General features: G+C 37.1%; 1 protein-coding gene across 7 annotated transcripts in view; it reads right to left on the reverse strand.

Moving 5' to 3' along the window:
- The window catches only part of COL11A1 (collagen type XI alpha 1 chain), a 255,966-nt gene that overhangs the window by 185,100 nt on the left and 50,036 nt on the right, over positions 1-20,830 (reverse strand). For all 7 annotated transcript variants that reach the window (XM_075936624.1, XM_014571895.3, XM_075936623.1 and 4 more), the window contains exon 5: positions 9,329-9,457. In XM_075936624.1, the coding sequence (XP_075792739.1) occupies positions 9,329-9,457 (129 nt within the window). The remainder of the gene's footprint in view (positions 1-9,328; positions 9,458-20,830) is intronic.

Genomic DNA, 20,830 nt, shown 5'->3' on the forward strand with positions numbered 1-20,830 from the left:
AATAAATTGGTATTTATATTAAATTGTGCCAGAGGCACAGTTTGAAAAGCCAGACATTTATGAATGAGAACTAGAAAGCATGGATACGTGGAAGACTCTATTGCATCATGCTCAATCAAGTGGAAAATATTTTACTTTTCCAGGTTTGTGCTTTATTCCTTTCTACTAATAAAAATTGAACCTTTCTTAAATATGCTCTATTCTCACAAAAACCAAGGCACGTTTGGTCTACCACTGGTAGATAGACCCACAAACCAAAAAGTACATGAGCAGATGAAAAATGTAGGGTGTAAATTTTCTTTCCTGGTTCAGATTACCCTCAAGCCCATGGAAATGCCTGTCTGTAGGCTTTTTGTGATATTTTGGTGCCTCAGAAGAACATTTTAGAGTGCAGCTCACACATGAGGAGACGTGGGTATTATGCGACACATTAAAACTACAGGAAAGCTAGTGGGAGAATTCAGCAACTCCACCTTTCTTGCCTTGCACACAACTGCTTCCCTTGTACAATTCTGAAGATGTTCTCTACACAGCCAGTGGAGGGAAACATGCCTTCTCCCCAAAGCACAGAGACAGCTACACCAAGGCTGTGTCTAGACTACATGCCTCTGTCGGCAGAGGCATGTAGATTAGACAGATCAGCAAAGGCAAAAGAAGCCGAGATTTAAATGATCGCGGCTTCATTTACATTTACATGGCTGCCGCGCTGAGCCGACAAACAGCTGATGAGCTGTTTGTCGGCTCGCGCGCTAGTCTGGACGTTCCCACTGTCGACATCAAAGCCCTTTGTCGGCAGCCCCGTTATTCCTCATGGAATGAGGTTTACCGGGGCTGCCGACAAAGGGCTTTGATGTCGACAGGGGGAACGTCCAGACTAGTGCGAGAGCCGACAAACAGCTGATCAGCTGTTTGTCGGCTCAGCGCGGCAGCCATGTAAATGTAAATGAAGCCGCGATCATTTAAATCGCGACTTCATTTGCCTTTGATGAACAAACAAATCTACATGCCTCTGCCAACAGAGGCATGTAGTTTAGACGTACCCCTAGAGTCACAGAGTGCACCATCTGCAATGGATGTGCCCCATCATACAGTGATTCTCCCTGTGATACAATCCCTCACTGTGCTCCCCCAGGAAAGTGTGTCTCTGGCACCACCTTCTACCAAAGATATTCTTTAAAGTTATGATGACCCCATTGAATGTCCTTTGCCCACCAGTAGAAACTATAACTCACTTCAAGAGATGACTGGTGCCTACTGAAGGGGAAGTCACTATTTAAATGTACCCCAACATCTTGAGTCCTCCTCTCATCCTTTGTGGTTCCTCCCTGAAGCTCCCAGTAGCAAAAGTATCTCCATGAAGTTACTAGCTGTTCTCTCCTCACTCTCCCCACTGCCACAACTCCCAGCATGCTGACTTGCCAGCTACAGCAGCTGTCTTGCAGAGAAGGGGCCCAGCAGCATCATGTGACTGAGGGTCAGCAAATCCTGGCAAAAGTCTGGGGGAGCACACAAATCCCCCCTCACTGAATTATTCCTTATTCTTGCAATGGAGCTATATGTCAGAGAAATCACTGATCCGTCAAAAAGGGATACATTTTCAAATATTTCCCAATGTTGGGTCACTCAATTTCTGAATGCTCTTTTTATGGTACCTGGGACCTGATTTTAATTTCCAACTAACATCAGCTAAAGGTAAGAGTACACTGCATGTCTGAAGGATCTGCCACTATGATGTCTCAATTTGGACACCAGAAATCAAAATATATTAGATAATGCCTGTCTTTGAACATGCAAGCCCAAATCCTCAGAATTTCCATATTGCATTATTAGTGAAAGACTAAAAGTGATGGTCCTCTCCAACTTTTTCTAAATGTAGTCAGATTTGTACTCAATTGTATTTGTAGTGAAAGCAGATTTTAAAGGTCTTGACATAAAACTGAGAATTCCCTTTTTTCATATTCACACTTTCACACTTAGTTTCACACTTAGTTCATATAGTTTCACCATTTTAGAAAGGCTGAGGTCACTCCTACATAGATCAAAGAAATTACAAACATAGCCTTTAGGTCATCTAGGTCTATACTATTTAGGATTTATGTACTGTGATCTGTATCCTGAATTTCATGTACAAAGTTATTGGCAGCTTCCACAGAAAGTAAGCCACAGATGTGATATGCTTTTGCTGGCACAGTTTACTTAGATGGCATGCAGCTATCTTCTGGATCAATTGGAGTTTGTATGTGGCTTTTGAAGATAATCCCAGAGAAAGTCTATTGCAAGGGTGAAGATTGGAAAGAGTGATGGTATGGATGACAAAAATGAATACTGTGTGTGAAAAGGACCATAATTTTCTTCATCAGGTATTCCAAAAAAAAAAAAGAGAAATTTTTGTTGGACTCAGAAAGTCTAGAAGCATTAATGAGTATTGAAGATTGTTATTGTGGGTCACTTTGACAATGGTCAGGCAAATGCCCCCACTTTTTGAGGTGTTTATAAGCTTCCTTCAATACAGAAATATCTTCACAGCTGAGGAACTCATATCCGTATTGTCCAGTTGGAGATTTATCAAATGGCTTTCCTCCAGATACACACTGAAAGACCTGTTAAGGGCTTTATATGGGTCTGATGAAAAAGAGACATGAAGATGAGTTTCCTCAGCACACTGGGCACCATGGAATTTATTCAGTCCAATATTAATCATTATCATTATCTTCCCCAGTGATTTTGCATAGATACTGGAGAGGGTAGGAGTGGTGGTATCTAAAGTACAACTAGGATCACCAAATGGAACAACTGTTGGAGCTTCATACAGAATTTCAGATAACAGTATCATTCTAAGCAAATGCAATATTCTTTTGTTCTTTTCTTTTGCACTGTAAGACCACCAATAGTTACAGCAGATCTATCCAGTTATAATGACTATTGCACATGGGTGTTTTCATAGAATTCTAGTGAAGAATAAAACCTGCTGTCCCTTGATGGGATAAAATCTTTCCATTATTACCTCATCTTTTCTTTACCAGAGCAAGAAGGTTGATTATATTACACTGGCAGATCATCATCAATTTTCAGTTAAATAGATTCACTGTTTTCTTCATCAAATGTATTTAAGGGACACTGTAACAGTGGTATGCACGACAGACTCTGACTGCCTTGAATATTCTGAGATGAACTTTACTTGAAAAATAGATTATTCTGCGGTCAGTCTGGAAATTACTAGGAAGTTTAATTTTTTATCAACTGAAAATGTTTGCAACTTTTATTTGTGAAAAGACAATAACTGGAGACAAGGAACAATTAATAAAACCACTGCAAATAGGACAAAAGTCAAATGAAAAATGAGACTGGAATCCATATTGTGGTGTCAAATCGGTATATCTCTAGAGAGTCATTGAACCCTCTGGCTAGCTGAAGAGGAACCAAAACCTCTCTGAACAATTCAAGGAATATTAGCATTTTATAACATGAAATGAAATAGTGAAAGGACACCAAACAAAATAAAAGATAATTTTAAAAATCCAATGGATATAAGCACAAGTTGCAGCAGCTGTCACTCCTATGACAGATGGTAAAGTTCTAAATGTGAAGTATCTAAAAGACAATCTTTATGTCACATTGTCTAAGCAATGCACATGGAGGAGATGAAGGTGCCATAAATAAGCAGATTACCATCAATGCTTACCAATTTTTTTTAAATCAGTTGCCTTAAAAAGGCTCCAATTTTTTGTTCAGAATTAGAAAGTTTGTTATCTCTACCACTTGCTAATTAATTAACTGTAGTTTTCAAAGCATGGACAAAGATCCTATGCTATATATGAAAAGTTGCCTTACCCTATTGCATGGAAAACCAGATTTTCTAATCAGCAAAACAGGCAAAAGAAGGTAGACACACGGTGAAAAAGAGTACATGAAGTCTTCAAGCACATACTTCATTTCTTCCAAAAAAAAATCTATGAATTTGAGACAAGTCCAAAACAAACAAAACAGAGCTCCCTTTTGGGAGCAAGTTCTATAGCACAAGTCAGACAGTGAGATTTATTAGACTAATCTTCCAAGGAAAGAAGTGAAACCCTCATAACAGAGGCCACTGAAGCCTCGCCTGGATACTATACTGAAAATATATTCTGGGACCAATCCAACATTGCAGGCAATGGAATAAATGGCTGAATAGGCCTTTTTCTTCTCTAATTTATGTAAGGTGGCTGTAATGTGATTTAGCTGAAATCAAATGTAATACATTTTCATCTAGGGTTTAATCAAAAGAAGAGAGAATGCTATTAGTAAATAAGCCATGACAATAATGTTTCCCCATGAGGGAACAGCACATTTCAGTTGGTATAACATATATTTTAGATAGTTTAGGACATATCAGGAAAGAGTAAAATCAATGTTTCCATAAGACAGCTTATTTTATGTGTTTTCCTCCAAACCAGTTTATCCAAAATGGTACACAGAAAGGTCAATTTTTTAAATATTGATTTACTAGGATGAGGCCATGCAAGAACTGTTGATATGAAAGTTATTCCTGTTCCATGAATCTCAACCATAGTATTGCTGACTTTTTCTATCATTATTATTTCAGATGCCCAATATTACATTTAAATAAATTCATTAACTTCATTGGGGCTTTTCACATGAATAGCATCACATGTCTGAATTCTTAGTTGCTAACTGGTTGTGTCCTTTTCTTTTCAACATAGCGCAAAACTTCTAGGTACTTAAGAATATTATTTTATTTATTTATGTATCTATTTGCTTGTTTATTTATTTTTAATTACCAAAGTGTGACTGAGAAGTCTTAACAAAAATAAATGAACAAGACATCAAACTCTGAGAGCTACTGAAGTTACTGAAAGGGATCCCACTGACTTCAGTGGGCCTTGGAATGAGCCAAGAATTCTGCACTTACCCTACAACTACACTGTGGAGCTATTTTGGGATATCTCAGCTATCCTGAAATAGCTATTCCTCATCTTAAAAGCAAGCCCATTATATCAAAATATAATGGGCTTGCTATTCCGACATCCCTGTAAACCTCATTGTATGCGGGTTAAGGGAAATTTCAAAATAAGCTATTTCAAGGTAAGGGTGCTGTGTAGATGCACCCTAAGTGTCAAACAAGTTTAAAGTTCTCCACTCTACATTCAAAGGGAAGTGTAAAACTATTTTAAACTGGACAATCCTTTCCTAATCTGTGAGATTATTTTTGGCTATAAAAAGGTATATTAATTATATATCTATAGTGTATGGTCATAGATGTAACTCAAGGGTATGTCTACACTTGCTCCCTATCTCAAGATAGGGATGCAAATGTAGTGTACTGAAATTGCTAATGAAGCACGGGATTTCGAGAGAAAACCCTTCTCTCAAAATAACTGTTAAACCTCATTGTATGAGGAGTAACAGTTTTTTGAGAGAAGGGTTTTCTCTCAAAATAACGCTCCTACATGGGACTTTTTATTTCGCAATAACGTGATTTCAAAATGGTGTCAGGACACGATTATGCTAATTAAGCATGGGCTATTTAAATCCCGTGCTTCATTAGCAATTTTGGTACACTACATTTGCATCCCTATCTCGAGATAGGGAGCAAGGGTAGACGTACCCAAAGTGTGTATTCATGTAGGTTTTACAGCTTTAATAAAGGGATTTATACCTCTGATAATCTAAAAGGGAATGTGAACTCCCAACAGCTGCTGCTTCCTATAGCCTCCAACTTTTACCTGTGGTGTAGTATAAATATGATATGATTACTTAAAGTATTAAAACAATAATTTTATATTCGTTATCAGGGCTCGCCAAGCCGCAGCAAGCCCCGCTCGCCAGCCGCGCTGTCCAGCGTTCTGCGCATGCGCAGTTCTCACGAACCCGGCTCTTAGGTTACATAGATTGTTGAGCCCTGTTCATTATGATGGAAAGCATGAGTTCACTATCCTGAACATATTGCATATATAACATATAGTTTCATATAGCAAGTGTTACCACCTTTATAAATGATGTTTTATGATCTAATAATTCAGCAGCAGCAAGCACATCCAGTAGATACACTCTAGGTTCAGACCTTGATCATACACGTCACTTCATTGGGGATCTTGTGGGTGAAAGGTGCACGAGCGACACATGGCTGGACTGGAAACCTAGTTTCCACCTGTAGTAGCCTGAGCCGTGGGGGAAAGACAACTTTTGGGGCCTTACTACCCTTAATAAGAAGCAGATTCTGCTTTGGAGGATAAGGTGGTGGGGATGCAGGGCACTGATCTATCACTGAAGCCCCCCTCTGGTGATAACTTAAAAAATATCAAACCTAACGCCAGCTGTTCAAGGGGTGTATTAATTAAAAGAAGAGTGTCTTATAAATGAGCAGTCTGCTTTCTAGTGGCTTCTATAGCTTTTCCTTCTCGGAAATATATTATTTCTTGGCCTGCAAAGTGATATTAGGTGATAATGTAGTTTTGCACTTATCTGGTACTTTTAAAAAAAAAGTTCAAAACACAATTTCAATTTACAAAAACACCAAGAATTTGAAGGACTCTACATAGCAGTGTTATTTAAATAACTGACATTATTCCGAAGTAACACAGTCTACATCTACACAATAAAATGTCAAAATAATGTTGAGCTGGCGGACTTCTTATTCCGACTCCTGTAACCCTCATTGTACGAGGAATAAGGCAAGTTGGAGGTAGAGTACTCTTTCTCGGGCTTCCTGCTTTGTAGACAGCTATTTTGACTTAAGCTACACAACTGACGTAGCTCAAGTTGCGTAACTTATTTCAGCTTTAGCCCTGCTGTGTAGGAGGGAAGGAGATTTTGTTGTCTAATTGTATTTTTAATGTGACTACCTTAATTAATTTAGTTTCAAAATCCATCCAGCTAGACTATGTGTAACAGAAGCCATTGGGACTTGTGTGGCACATACTTTTAAAATGTGTGTATATACATTAGGAAATGAGATAGCAGACAAGTGTGGTGGCTTCCCCAAGAAAGCGGCTCATGACACTGATACTTCCCTTTCATATATCCAGTGCCTCCAGGGACCTAATGGATGAGTGTTTCAGCAAGTGTAGCTACGCTGAAGTCTAAGAGATATTCTGATTTACACAAGCAGAGGCTCTAGCTCTTCATTTTTAATTTTCTTCTGGCCAACTTCTAGAGCCTGCCATGTATAGAATTAATATAGATTTTTCACCACATAAGGAAAATAAAGTAGCTTCACTGATGAAATTCATGACTTTATGTAAAAAGAAAAAAATCTTCCCCCTATACATACCACACTTTTCATTTCTATTGCTGATCTACCTTAAACAGCACTCATGTCTTTCATAGAACCATTATCTGTCCCACATCTAAGGATGTGTCTACAATGTACCGTTATTTCCAGATAACTAGTGCTATTTCAAAATAACAATGTGAGCATCTACACACCTTTTCTGTTATTTTGAAATAATTTCAAAATAATGGATCGCTTATTCTGAAATCTGTAAACCTCAGTCTACAAGGAATAATGTCTATTCTGAAAGAGTCATTTCAAAATAAGGCTGTGTAGATCCTTCACTGCTGCCATTTCAAAATAGCCCCTCACCAGGGCCATTCTAAGATATTCCTCCCCTGTGCCTTCTGGGGCTCTAAATTGACATAGCACATTTATATTAAGGAAGCCTGCTTTGGAATAATTTTGAGGCTTCCCTGCAGTGTAGACATGCTATTTTGAAATAAGCTATTTCAGAGTAACTATTCTGAAAGAGCTTATTTTGAAATAACCATGCAGTGTACATGTACCCCAAAAGGGGCGGGGGCTTTTAACGTATTATTTATTGCATATTTCTCCCTAATGAGAGGTCACCTTTCCTCTACCTATAACTTACAGAATATCAGCAGGAGGCTTTCTTCTTCAAACAAAGTAAATAATAACACCAACTGAAATTGTTCCATATAGAAGAAGAATCCTGACTCCTGACTGGCTGCAAACAGTCACAAATGGAGGAAGTTTCTAACATTTACCTCATCTAAAGTCAGTAGCATTGTGTGGTTTGTGGTTTGAAACGAGGTTAGCTAATTAGCTCACATAAAAATGAGGGTATCTTGACTGGCCACTGCCAAGTTCAGTGAAAACCGTGTCCTTCTTTTCATTGAATGAGATAGCATGTGCATTTTCTCCCATCTTGGACTCATCAGTGTAAAGTCTTTTTTCCCCTCTTGGACATCTAATTTCTTTTTTTCCTTCTTCTACTAGAATGCTAGTTTCAAATGAAAAAACAGTTTCATTTTACAACTACTGGCTACAATGGAAAGCTTTCTACACAAATTCTGAGACGTATTCAGAATGTATTTAATATACACACGCTGAGACCCTCAGCTAGTGTAAACCAACATTGTTACCTTGAGTTCACTGGAGCTATTCCAATTTATACCAATGAAGATAGCCCACAATAACTACCAGTTTCTGTGAACTGATTGACCCTCAAGAAAATAATCTAGTCTGCTTTATTCTTCTCAGTGCCTACCAACTAGCAGAGCTGGTTGAAAAATTCATTGGAATTTTGTTTCAGCAAGAATTTTGTATTTACACACACATATGCCTGTACTCACTGTCACTGTCTCTGGAAGTTTCATGTACTCTAAACATCCAATTTTCCCAAGAGCTGAGAATTCACAGCTCCTATTCACTTCACTAGAACTGAAGATATCCTACATCTCTAAAAACCTGCTCATAAATGTACAAGACGACTATAACTAGCGTTGAGTAAGCAAAGATTTACTACTCAGATTGCTAAATTTGAACTTCATGATGCTGCATATTGCAAAAAGAGTCCATTTAAACTTCTGTTGAATATGCTGGTGCTTAAATGCTATAGGGCATGTCTATACCATGCTATAGGGCATGTCTATACCATGCTATAGGACATGTCTATGCCAACCCTTATATCGTCAAAACTCTTGCCAAGCAATAAAAGTTTTGATGGCAGAAGCACTTGTATGTACAGCATTATGCCAATGAGAGACTTACTCCCGCTGACATAGCTATCACTGCCCATTGAGTTGGTTTTATTATATTGATGGGAGAGCTCTCTTCCATCAGCATAATACATCTTGTAAGATAGCACTAGTAGATATGGGCTTAGTGATAAGCACCATAGAAATGCCAGAGAGAAACAAGCATGTAGTACTCACACATACACCCCTTGTAATCTCCTCCTTTGCATGTTCCTTTTCTTGCCGCAGGTCCAGGACAATTAATGCTCTTTAGCCATAATTTAGTTTTCCCCAGGTAATATATATCCATCCACTAATATGCATTAAATCCAGTAATACATGACTGATTACTCACCTCATCAACCTGAGGTTCTTGAGCTTGAGCAGCATTGGGCACAGGGGAATCACAATCTGGGCTATAGTGCTCACAATAGTCATATGCTGCTCTGGGATCAGCTACAATCAACAGCTGCTGGATATCACCCTGCATATCAGCAAAAACAGATTAAGTTAACAACAAATATCAGCATTTCTGGTTACAAAACAAAACAGGAGGGGTAAAGTATATGTCAGATGTTTCGTTATATTCATCCCATATGACATTTATAGGTGACTTAATTTCAATTTAGACTTTTTTGCCATTAATCTCAGTGAGGCTTGGAGTGCATTCTAGAATTTTGTAACAGTCATTTTTAAATTTGTTTTCTTCCTCTTGTTTTTTAATGTTCAGTTTTCCAGTCATTGAGCAAAAACATGCAATGTAAGCGAAAGTTACATCCCACTAATCATAACGTAATCAAGCGAAACAATTTGCAAATAATCAGTAATCCACACACTGTATCAAAATCAACTTATTGTCAACATAACATCTGTTTCTTGGAACTCTAAAATAGAGGACATGGTCTTGTGGTCTTGTTTGGTGCCACTAAATACATACATCTCCCACAACTGTTAATGGGACTCAACAATGCATTTTAAAGGCAGGGTAAAATTGCTATAATATCTGTAAAATCATTAAGAAATATATTCTCAACTTATTAGGAATTGATCTTCTTTTAATACCATTGAGCAAATAAAGCTCCTCTTTAATGTTTTAATCTAATTTTTTACACTTTAATTAAAATTCATCGTTGGTCCTGCCACTCCTCCCCAATTAGAATATAGTTCAATAATCAACCAGAGAAAATGGGTATACAATAGTTTTCCAGGCTTAAGATTTCTTGACTTAATTACATTTATGTATATGTATTGCTTCTGTTATTCTAAATGAATGCTTTACCAAATATTGTGGGTCAGATTTAAGACCTACGTTTATTATATCAACTGAACTAGCTGTCAATCTTTGTTTGACTATGAAGTGAGGGGGCTGGAAAGGTACAACTCCTGCAGTATCATTTTCATGCAGTTTCCATAGCTGGTTAGTGGGAACAACTAGTCTAAATTCCTAGGATTTAATTCAGGGAACTTCCTACTGCCAGCATGAAGCTCAGAATGCAAGTGATCAGCACTGCAATTCTAAGAGTTTCATCATAACTATGCTACAAAATGGAGAAGCGGGAGGCAGATGAAATCAACCCCAACCATGGGTCTTTTTCAATGAGAAATGGAACTACAATTAGTGATATGCAAAAATACAATATGGAATGTATCAAAACAAACATTCTACTGGTTAACACAGAATGTTATTTTCTTACCTATCTTTAAGTATAATGTGTAAAATCAACATCATGCCAGAAAACATCCACTACTCTGGATAGCAAAAATAGCATTGGTGAAAGCCTGCATAAGAATCATTTTGATCATTTTTCATGGCAAGCTTTCTGATTTCCTAGTTTACTTCTTAATGTACTGACACGATTTAAACTACTTAAACAAAATTTGTCAACATTTCCACTATTAAATTCCAATTTTCATACATTTATTATTTAGGCATAAATACAAACTTACTGAAATTTATCATAAGTTCTAGATTAAATACCATGAGTGCATTTATTTCCTGGAAGAAAATGTCGGGGCTTTTGTGCTTCTATTTCTTGATATTTTTAAATGTGTACATTAACAACATCATTTTATTCAGTTTTTATAAAAATGAATAAAAAATCCCATACTGGTTTGCTTTTGCACCTTTTTGTCAGTAAATAACGAAAAAGAAATAAACAATGACAATGCAAAATTTACAATCTGTGAAAATGCATATATCTCAAAGTTTCCATGTACATATTTTTGACTAAATTAACAACATTGTGTGGTACTGTTTCCATATAAAATACAAAATTACTGAAAGTAAATCCTCAAAATCCCTTCAGCTCTTCTTATAACTTTAAAAAAAGCTTTGGTTTGCTACAATATTTATCAAAGCATTTAATATATTTATATAGTAAAATGCAAATTATGTAATATACTATCTGAGCCGATAGATTTAGTTAATTGGCAACAGCTGAACATGCACCTCTAATCTGTGCACTTTTTAATGAAAAAAGTTTTATTCGGTGAAACTATATTGCATTAACTTTATAAGCTGTCAGGTCAGTTGTCAGAATAATACTATAAATATTGTTAAAAGTATACTGGTAGATTCCCCAGTCTAGCAAAGAGACTTGTGACCTCTCATCCCAGATATGTTATTAATCCTCTAACATGATAGAAGATAAGACTCCTAATTTCTGTGCCTCACTTTAACTGTCTGAATGATGGGTCTATTAATGTTTCTTGATCTTTGTAATGTACTTTGAGATCCACATATGAAAAATATTATATATTATATATGTTATATATTATATATATTATAATTATATGTGTGTTAATTATTTATCAAAATTATTTTTAAGGTAAACCCCTGGGTGCAACTTATACCTGTGAGTGGCTGTGTCTAGTCAGTGTATGATTACTGCTTGGAGATTCCATTACTAGGTGTTCCTGGAAAGAGTAAACAGTTGTTCTTATACCCTGCTGCTGCTCCTGTTTTGCCTCAGCCAGATCAATACTGAATGAGTGAAAGAAGGAGCAAGCTAAAGGGAGAAAGCAACCAAAGGAGCCAGTAAACACATTTCCTTTAGTGGTTTGTGATAGGATGTAAAGCTGGTTTTGTTTATATATTACTGTGTGTGCTGGAAACACTATTCAGACTCACAGTTCCACTTATTACTGAACAGATGGCACCACAGATTGGGCAACAAACCATTCCAACCTACAAACTCAGACCCCACATGCACATTCATTTACTATTTCATCTGGCATCTATAATCCAAACACCTTAGTATCATTATAGTAAACAGATTTGGGTGATATTTTATAGTTGTTTATCTGACAAATATACACTCTTTATCTTTTTGAGAATTACCCAGAAGGAAACTTTGATTTGCATTCCTTCATTGAATGTAAATGTTTGTCTTTATGAAAACATCTGGTAGCCATGTGAACAATCTATAAGTATTCTATTTTCCTATGCTTTCAAACCAAAGTCCCTAAAGTTTGTCTCCTAATGGTCTCATTTTCAGAATTGGCTGAGTAGCCATAATTCTATTTGAAGTTAACATAAGATATAGGTCATTAACATTTCTGGAAATCAGACTCTATACGTAGGCAACTAAATGATCTCTGTGTTATTCCATCTCTGAATACAATTTTCAGGACAAAAGGTGAGTATCATAGAATAAGAATATGAGAAAGCGCGCAAGAGAAAAGAGCTACAGAAAGAGTTACAGAAATAAAAGGAAATGTACCAACCCATGTACAAACCTCCTGCTTCAGCAGGGAGGGCAAAGGCTGAACTGCACAGTGTGTTTAGTTGTATCTAAAAGAAGTTTAGATGAGTTAAACATTTAATATGGGTCCACAGTAAAGGATGCAGAGTTTACTGAGACAGACAATATGGTTGCTCTATGCCATTGAGATTCTCATTCCATTTAACAGTTTGAGTGGCACTAAAGTCACATTTGTGCATAAGTTTCTTCACAATTTGAGCTCATTGCTTTAATTAAGGCAATTCCATCCATGAAAGGACATACAGATGATATGTAAGAATATTTTCAACTCGAGAATTTTGGGGTCTTTGTTGAACCAGGCCTCCCTTCCCTCTTCATACAGGATCTGATCTTAGAAATGGATAGAGGGTGGCATGAGGACTGTTTTAGTTTGTGTCAATAATGCTACAATTTTATATAAATTTTCAAATGCTAAATGGCATAGCCCCGATCATATTATAAGACTCCAGTTCAGCAAGGCACTTAAGAATGTGCACAACTTGAAACACACAATAGCTCCCTTGAACTGAATAGGATTACAGACATGTTTACAGTTAGGCATAGTCTTAAATAATTTGCTGAATTAGGGCCTATGTCAGTATCAGAATCTGTGCCTCATGTGTTATGTCACAGTAGTTGATTAATTCATCTCCAATGACCCTCAAATCTATAGTGGGAATAATGGTACTTACATGACTGTGAACATCTTAATACCTTTGTATTTTGGGATTTGGTTTGGACCTGTCCCAGCCAGGCCACAAGCACTGAATCTGATCTGAGGCTCACAGAAGTAAACAGAAGTGGTCTTTGAATAAGCTCATAGTCACATATTGGAAAACTAAGATACAGTGCGGTACCTGGACGGCACTATGATCTAAGGGATAGGACAAAATACTAAAAGTCAATGGACGACGATTCCAATCCTGATTCTGATAATGAATTTTTCTATCACCTGTGTAACATCACTTAACCCCTCTAACCTCTATTTCCTTCTATGTGAAATAAGGATATTGGTATTCATTTACTAATATGATTTGCAATCTGATCAATAAGTGCACCTTATCATTGAAGTCAGTCAGTGGTAAAGATGTCAATAAATAAAGAAGCTTCTCATTCCCAACCCTATGTTTAGTCCATATGACCTTTGGGGTCTCTACTTCTTAATTAAAAGATAACCCAATACCTATATATTTAAGAATATTTTGCACAAAATATCAGATACAATTTTTCATTTTTAACTGCTCTAATTTCATTCTGGGTTTGCAAACTCAAAAATAGGCAAATCTTAACCAAAATATTACCTAATGTAGCTGTTTCACCTAGCTCTCTAGAACATTGTGTTTCAGAAAAGTAGCAGTGGCCATCTTTCCCGTGATCCCATCCCACAGGTCTCAGATAGCTTCAGGCAGCAGCCACACAAGGTAACTCCTGACCTGATGCCCTGCCAGAACTGGTTCCAGCTGACCTTAAATGCGATTCAGCATCATATCAGTGTGGATACTCTATTTTGAAATAATAAAATGCTATTTCAAAATGCATTTTGTATCTAGATGTGTTATTTTGAAATAAGCTATTTCAAAATAACCCTGTAGTGTAGACATACCCATAGGGGTTATTAATATAGTCATACATTATTAAGTAGCATTGCAAGCATTGTTCCATTTATTCACCTCAGTGAAATAAAAATAAAATGAGACCCACTCGCTACAATATTGCCCTCCCATGTTCTGAGGGTGGTGGACTAGAAAGGTTCAACCTGTAACTGCAAGGTGTGAATGGAAAGGAGCTAGGATGGTCATATGAAACAGTGATCTAAACAGAATTTGGAAATGAAATTACAGCATGATTAGACAGTTGGCCTGAATTCTGAAATAAGTAAAATATTGTTGGATGATTCTGTCACGGGAAAGTTAATTTTCTTTATTTTAACTGGGACCAGACCTTTTAATATACAAAAATCTAGAAATGACTTACATGCCTATCTTGCATATCAGAAATTCACAGAGAGCTTCCCATAACTACAGGTTAAACATTAGAGCTAAAATTTGCCTTTTGGGTGTATATTCTGCATTCCCCTCCCCCCCCCCAAAATCAAAATATACTTATTTTGTGTATCTAAGGATAGGTTTTGGATCTTAGCATGATGAACTGGATGGATACCAGAAGCATAACAAAACTAGTGCCAGAAACAATATAAAGAGGACCCTAGAGACACAAATATCTTTGATTTTTATATACAAGAAAAAGTATAACAATTCCAAGATGCATTTTCAAACTGTTCATCTAGCAGTAGAATCTTCACTAAATCACCAGATACCCTTAGGCTCTGGATACCTGCCAACCTCCTCTAATTAGCTGTTTGACAGTAAAAGCGTAGACTCCAAATAACAGCAGTCTAGACAGCCTGGATATTATTACTATAGAATTTAGAAAAACCTGCTGCAAAATTCATTTAATCTTTCTGCAGAAGCCTGGGGGATTGAAGAGTTCCAATAGCCTCTAATATAATATTCCGTCACCCAGGTGCACTGCATAATATAGCTACAGAAAGATATTTTACTAAAAGCCTGCCAACTTGAAGCACTGTGAAAGCAATAAATTATGAAAGCAATAAATTGTGAAAACAAAATTCTATACAGGCCTTAATTTTCCATAGAATATCCTCTTGATGCTGAAACCCCATATTCACACTAACATATTTTGATCTCTTAAAGCTCTTAAAGGATTGTTATGTGATAATACAATTTTTTCATTTTTGCAACATGGGACAAAACCGTCCTTAGACCTTATATCCTACATACAATTTGCTGCTCAAATTGATCACTTTATACAATCAAATGTGGCCACCTTTGGATAGAATACAGCAATTTCTTAAAGATTCACAGCAACACAAGACAAGAAGCAAAGGATATCATATGTAATTGAAACTGCAGGGGGGAATTACTGTGGCCCAAATTGGAATTTGTTCTTCTGTAAATGAGTTTTCAGGAACCCAATTTTATTTCTCATCCAAACATCTGCACCTCACATATTGCCCCAGAAACAAGTGAGTACAGACATCCAGAATTATAGAGTCACTCTGCTCTGTGGCAACCACATCTGTAGCACCATTCATTTCTTTGCAGTCCTCTCTCCTGATGAGATCCAACCCTGAACCACATTCTGTTATACGAAATAAAACTTCATAATAAACTTGTAATTTAGGGGAAGTGCCTCTTTCCAGGCCCCAGCCTGAGAAACTAATGATCAGTAACTGATCTCAAAGAATTGATGAAAAGAAAGCTCTTCTTTCACCCAGGAATGGATATGCTCAGTGGATGCTAAACAACACTGAAAGCAGGAGTAGTCTGCCAGACACCCGCGGCTCAACAGAGAAATGGATACATGCATTTCAACATTGTACAGAAAGGCAAATCCCACTACCAAGGTCCTTTAATATAATGTGTATGGCAACTTCTTCTCAAACCAAATGTAACAGTCAACTCAATCTTGTGCAAGAATTCTCCATGGTTAAATAAGTAATCCCCTTTCACTGGCTCTCATGTTTATTTTTCTTGATTATATGAGTAACATAGTCACTATGTGGTTCTTACTGCCTCTTTCCTGAGCCTTCCACATTCCACAGTCATCAGAGTGATTGTTTGTTTTCATTCATCTCTAATTATTTTATTTTCCTAAAATTCTAGGGCTAGATCATACCCTGCCTTGGGTAGGGTGTGCAGTAGAGTTGCATCACTCAGAGGAAACTCAAGAGAAGGACTATGTCTCTGGCAGAATTTTTTTCCAAACTCTCTGATGTGCACGGGGTGAGTGCATGATACCTCCTGAGATATCTGGCTCTACTGTGTGAGCCAGTATGGGGGTAGAAGGGCAAGAGCATGATCACACGTCCTCCTCATACTGTTTGAGGCAATGTATACCACTGTCAGTTTCTGGAGGCAGCACATCCAGTTTTTTCCTAAGCATGGAGACATGAGCATAGAACATGCAAGTGCAGGAAAGGATCTTGCGCTTCTTTATTCCTACCCTATGTGCAAATGGGCCGAGGGATCATTCAGACTTTTGAAAGGTAATAACTGTGTGCAAATTAATGATATACAGTTAATATCCTTAATCTGCATTTAATAAGACAGTGTGCTTTTGATTTTCAAGATACTACATATTGGGCTACCATGCTCCCAAAAAGATATATTTATAGCAAGGCTATATTAACCCCCAGAGGAAGGTTTCTCTCTACAAAATCCACAGGCTACTGTTGTACTGATACTTTCTTTTCAACAGGGCAGAGCTGAAGTAGGGGCTCCATTTCCTTAATACAACTACCTGATAAACACCTGAAAAGATGTTCTATTGTTATCTTTGGCATCCGCTGACTGAGTAGGAAATCTAAAATTATCTGTTACACACACAATCATATGATGGCAATATATCTAATCTGTAAAACTTACTGATTTGATGTAACATTCAACATTATTGATATCAGACTATTTACAATGCACTGAATGATAAATACTTCAGTTGCATACACAGTTCTTAGATTCTTGAGCAAAAATAAATTTGATCTCTACACAATTACCAGAAGTCTGACTTTCTTCTTTTCTAAACAAGAGGAGGGAGGGTATAGTCAAAGCAAAATATTTTTTCTTTGTCCATCATTGTTTGAATCTGGAAATATACCAAACAAAAAAAAAGTATTACCCCCTTTATTGAGAAGGAAGAACAACAATAAAAAAGCCAAATCCTACTCTTTTGAAAAGAATGCTTCTTTTTATTAGGTGCCTTTGAAATGGAAGAATTTTCTTTACTTCCTTTCATAAACTGAAAGCTGGCAGCATTTCCAGTTATCTATAACATTAGGGTTGTTTCTAGACATTTGTGCCCGGAATCCATTACACATATTTTTGCTTTATGTTCCATTTGTTTTTATACATGAGTTATTCAGCTGCTTGATGTAAATGTTTGAAAGCTGATCCTTTTGACTGAATGCTATTTAATGAGAGTGACTTCACAAAAAGTGTAACTGAGAAAACATACACAGACTAAATGTTGTTCTAAGAAACCCATCTCTAGGAATTAGAATTTGGGTGCAGCTAAAATTGGTATTTTCACATTCTCCTAGATAAAATAAACTTTAACTTCTAAGGGCTGCACTGTCTTTAGGCACAGTCCTAAGCAAGCGATGGTACATAAGTGGCACTAATCCAAGAGTAACCCCTGGAGGCAAGGAGGCCGTGTGACTCAAAAACACACTTTGCTTTCTTCTGGTAGTAGTAATTTACTGCTGATCTGTAGCAACATGATATTAATGACCCCTCCACTGCACTCTCTCAGCTATTCTGGACAACCAGCGGGGGACAGAGCCAAGGTTTTCTCCATTCCATTTCTTGTTGCTCCGTGGAGTGGGGAAGCAGGCAAGTAGCCTCATTTGCTCCCATGCAGCTGGGCCCAACATCTGGATATCCTACATAGGAGCATAGCAGTGATTCTGATTCCCCTACAGGAGCTCATAATGTAAATTACACTGTAGCACCATGTTATCAATCTCCTACCATTGTGATAAATCCACAAATATTTAAGTTTTTCTTCAAATGCCTTCAGGATTAGACCCAACTTTTGTTTTAATTAAAATCAGGTTAAAATCCTGTATCAGACTCTCTACCCTTTATTATCAAGGACTGGGCCTACTCTTGCAGAACCTCTGCAAGCAAAATTCCCACTGGCTTTAAACTAGAGTTTTATATCAGGTCCACAGTTCAGGCCCACAGTTCTTACCTATAATGTAAGGATTTGATGCATGATCCATCAATGTGAAATTTACATGTATTTAGAAGGAAAAAAATCTCTATAGGGAAATTTCTGCATAAAGACCGTGTTAGTTAATGACTTATTATAAAATACCTCTCGTTCACACCAAATATACTAAATGAAGAGTGACAAATCCTTAAAGCTGGCAAAATATTAAAAGATCCCTGCTATTTATGAAATATTTAAGCTACAGACACACTTCAACAGGCATATTTCAGTATTTTTATATCAAGGCCATCAACTGGTCACTTGTTCCATGTTTTCTTCATTTTTTGAAACAGTATTATTTTCTAAGTATAGTCCTGAAATTGCTGTTTACAAATAAAAATAAAGATGCTGTTTTCAATGAACTCATAAAAAACTCCATCTATACAATATTTGCACTGATCTGTTAAGTCATCCAAGAATACTATGTTTAGCAGATTCATAGATTTTAAGGCCAGATGAAACTCTTATGACCATATGGAGTCATATCCTGCATAACAGAAGCCATAACATTTTCACCAAGTGTCTATGTATGCTAAGAATACAAATAAAATGCAAAAAAAAAAAAAATATGGCACCCAACCTTGGAACCCACACTCAAAAAAACAATCTTTACTCTAGAGAGCAGATGACCAGAATGGCATAGAATAAAAAACAAAATACATACATACGCAAGGGTTAGTCACATAAGTAAGGGTTGCAGTATTGTGCCTATAATTTGAAAAGAGATACTATCAAATGTTATGTGTCTGTACAGAATAGAATTAAAGACCTGGCATCTCTAACAAAAGCAAATTATAAATGATACATTGCACATGGATTGTGAGTTTAAAATTTACAAATATATCATAACAGATAACATGTTGTATGGAATCAGAGAGGGGGCCAAGACCAGAAGGTCATCAAATTATTCCTTGTCATATTACAAAGCAAGAACAGCACAAAAACATTGAAGAGCACTGGGAGCAGAAAGGGGGTTAAGGACCCAGGAATAAGACAAGAAAGCTGATTCCCAAACTCCATCAAATGGCTGCTTTACATATCTTTTAACTATAAATCATAGAATCATAGAATTATAGAACTCTAGAACTGGAAGGCACCTTGAGAGGTCATTGAGTCCATTCCTCTGCCCTCATGGAAGGACCTAATGCCATCTAGGTGATCCCTGATACATGTCTATCTAACCTGCTCTTAAATATCTACAGAGATGGAGATTTCACAACTTCCCTAGGCAACTTATTCCAGTGTTCAACCAACCTGACAATTAGAAAGTTTTTCCTAAAGTTTTCCAACCTAAACCTCCCTTGCTGTAGTTTAAGGCCATTGCTTCTTGTCCTATCCTCAGACGCTAAAGAGAACAATTTTTCTTCCTCCTCATGACTCCCTTTTAGATACCTGAAAATTGCTATCATGTCCCCTCTCAGTCTTCTCCTTTCTGAACTAAACAAGCCCAATTCTTTCAGTCTTCTTTCATAGGTCATGTTCTCTAGACCTTTAATCATTCTTGATGCTCTTCTCTGTACCTTCTCCAATTTCTCCATATCTTTCTTGAAATGTAGTTCCCAGAACTGGACACAACACTCCAGTTGAGGCCTAATCAGCACAAAGTAAAGTGGAAGAATGACTTCCTGTGTCTTGCTCACAACACTCCTGTTAATGCATCCTAGAATGTTTGGTTTTTTTGCAACAGCATCACACTATTGACTCATATTTAGCGTGTGGTACACAATGACCCCTAGATCCCTTTCTGCAGTACTCCTTTCTAGACAGTTGCTTCCCATTATGTATGTATGAGATGGATTGTGCCTTCCTAAGTGCAGCACTTTGCATTTGTCCTTATTAAACTTCATCCTATTTACTTCAGACCATTTCTCCAGTTTGTCCAGTACATTTTGAATTATGACCCTATCCTCCAAAACAGTTGCAACCCCTCCCAGATTGGTATTATCTGCAAACTTAATAAGCAAACTGTCTATGCCAATATCTATCATTGATGAAGATATTGAACAGAACCGGACCCAAAACTGACCCAAAACTGACCCCTGCGGAACCCCACTTGTTCTGCCTTTCCAGCAGGATTGTGAACCTTTAATAACTACTCTTTGAGAATGGTTATCCAGCCAGTCATGCACCCACCGTATAGTAGCCCCATCTAAGTTTTATTTGCCTCATTTATTAATAAGAAGATCATATGAGACCGTATCAAATGTCTTACTAAAGTCTAGGTATACCACATCCACTGCTTCTCCCTTATCCACAAGACTCATTATCCTATCAGAGAAAGCTATCAGATTGGTATGACACAGCACTTATTTCAAAATAAA

This window comes from Pelodiscus sinensis, chromosome 9 (assembly GCF_049634645.1).
Source record: "Pelodiscus sinensis isolate JC-2024 chromosome 9, ASM4963464v1, whole genome shotgun sequence".
NCBI lineage: Eukaryota > Metazoa > Chordata > Testudines > Trionychidae > Pelodiscus > Pelodiscus sinensis.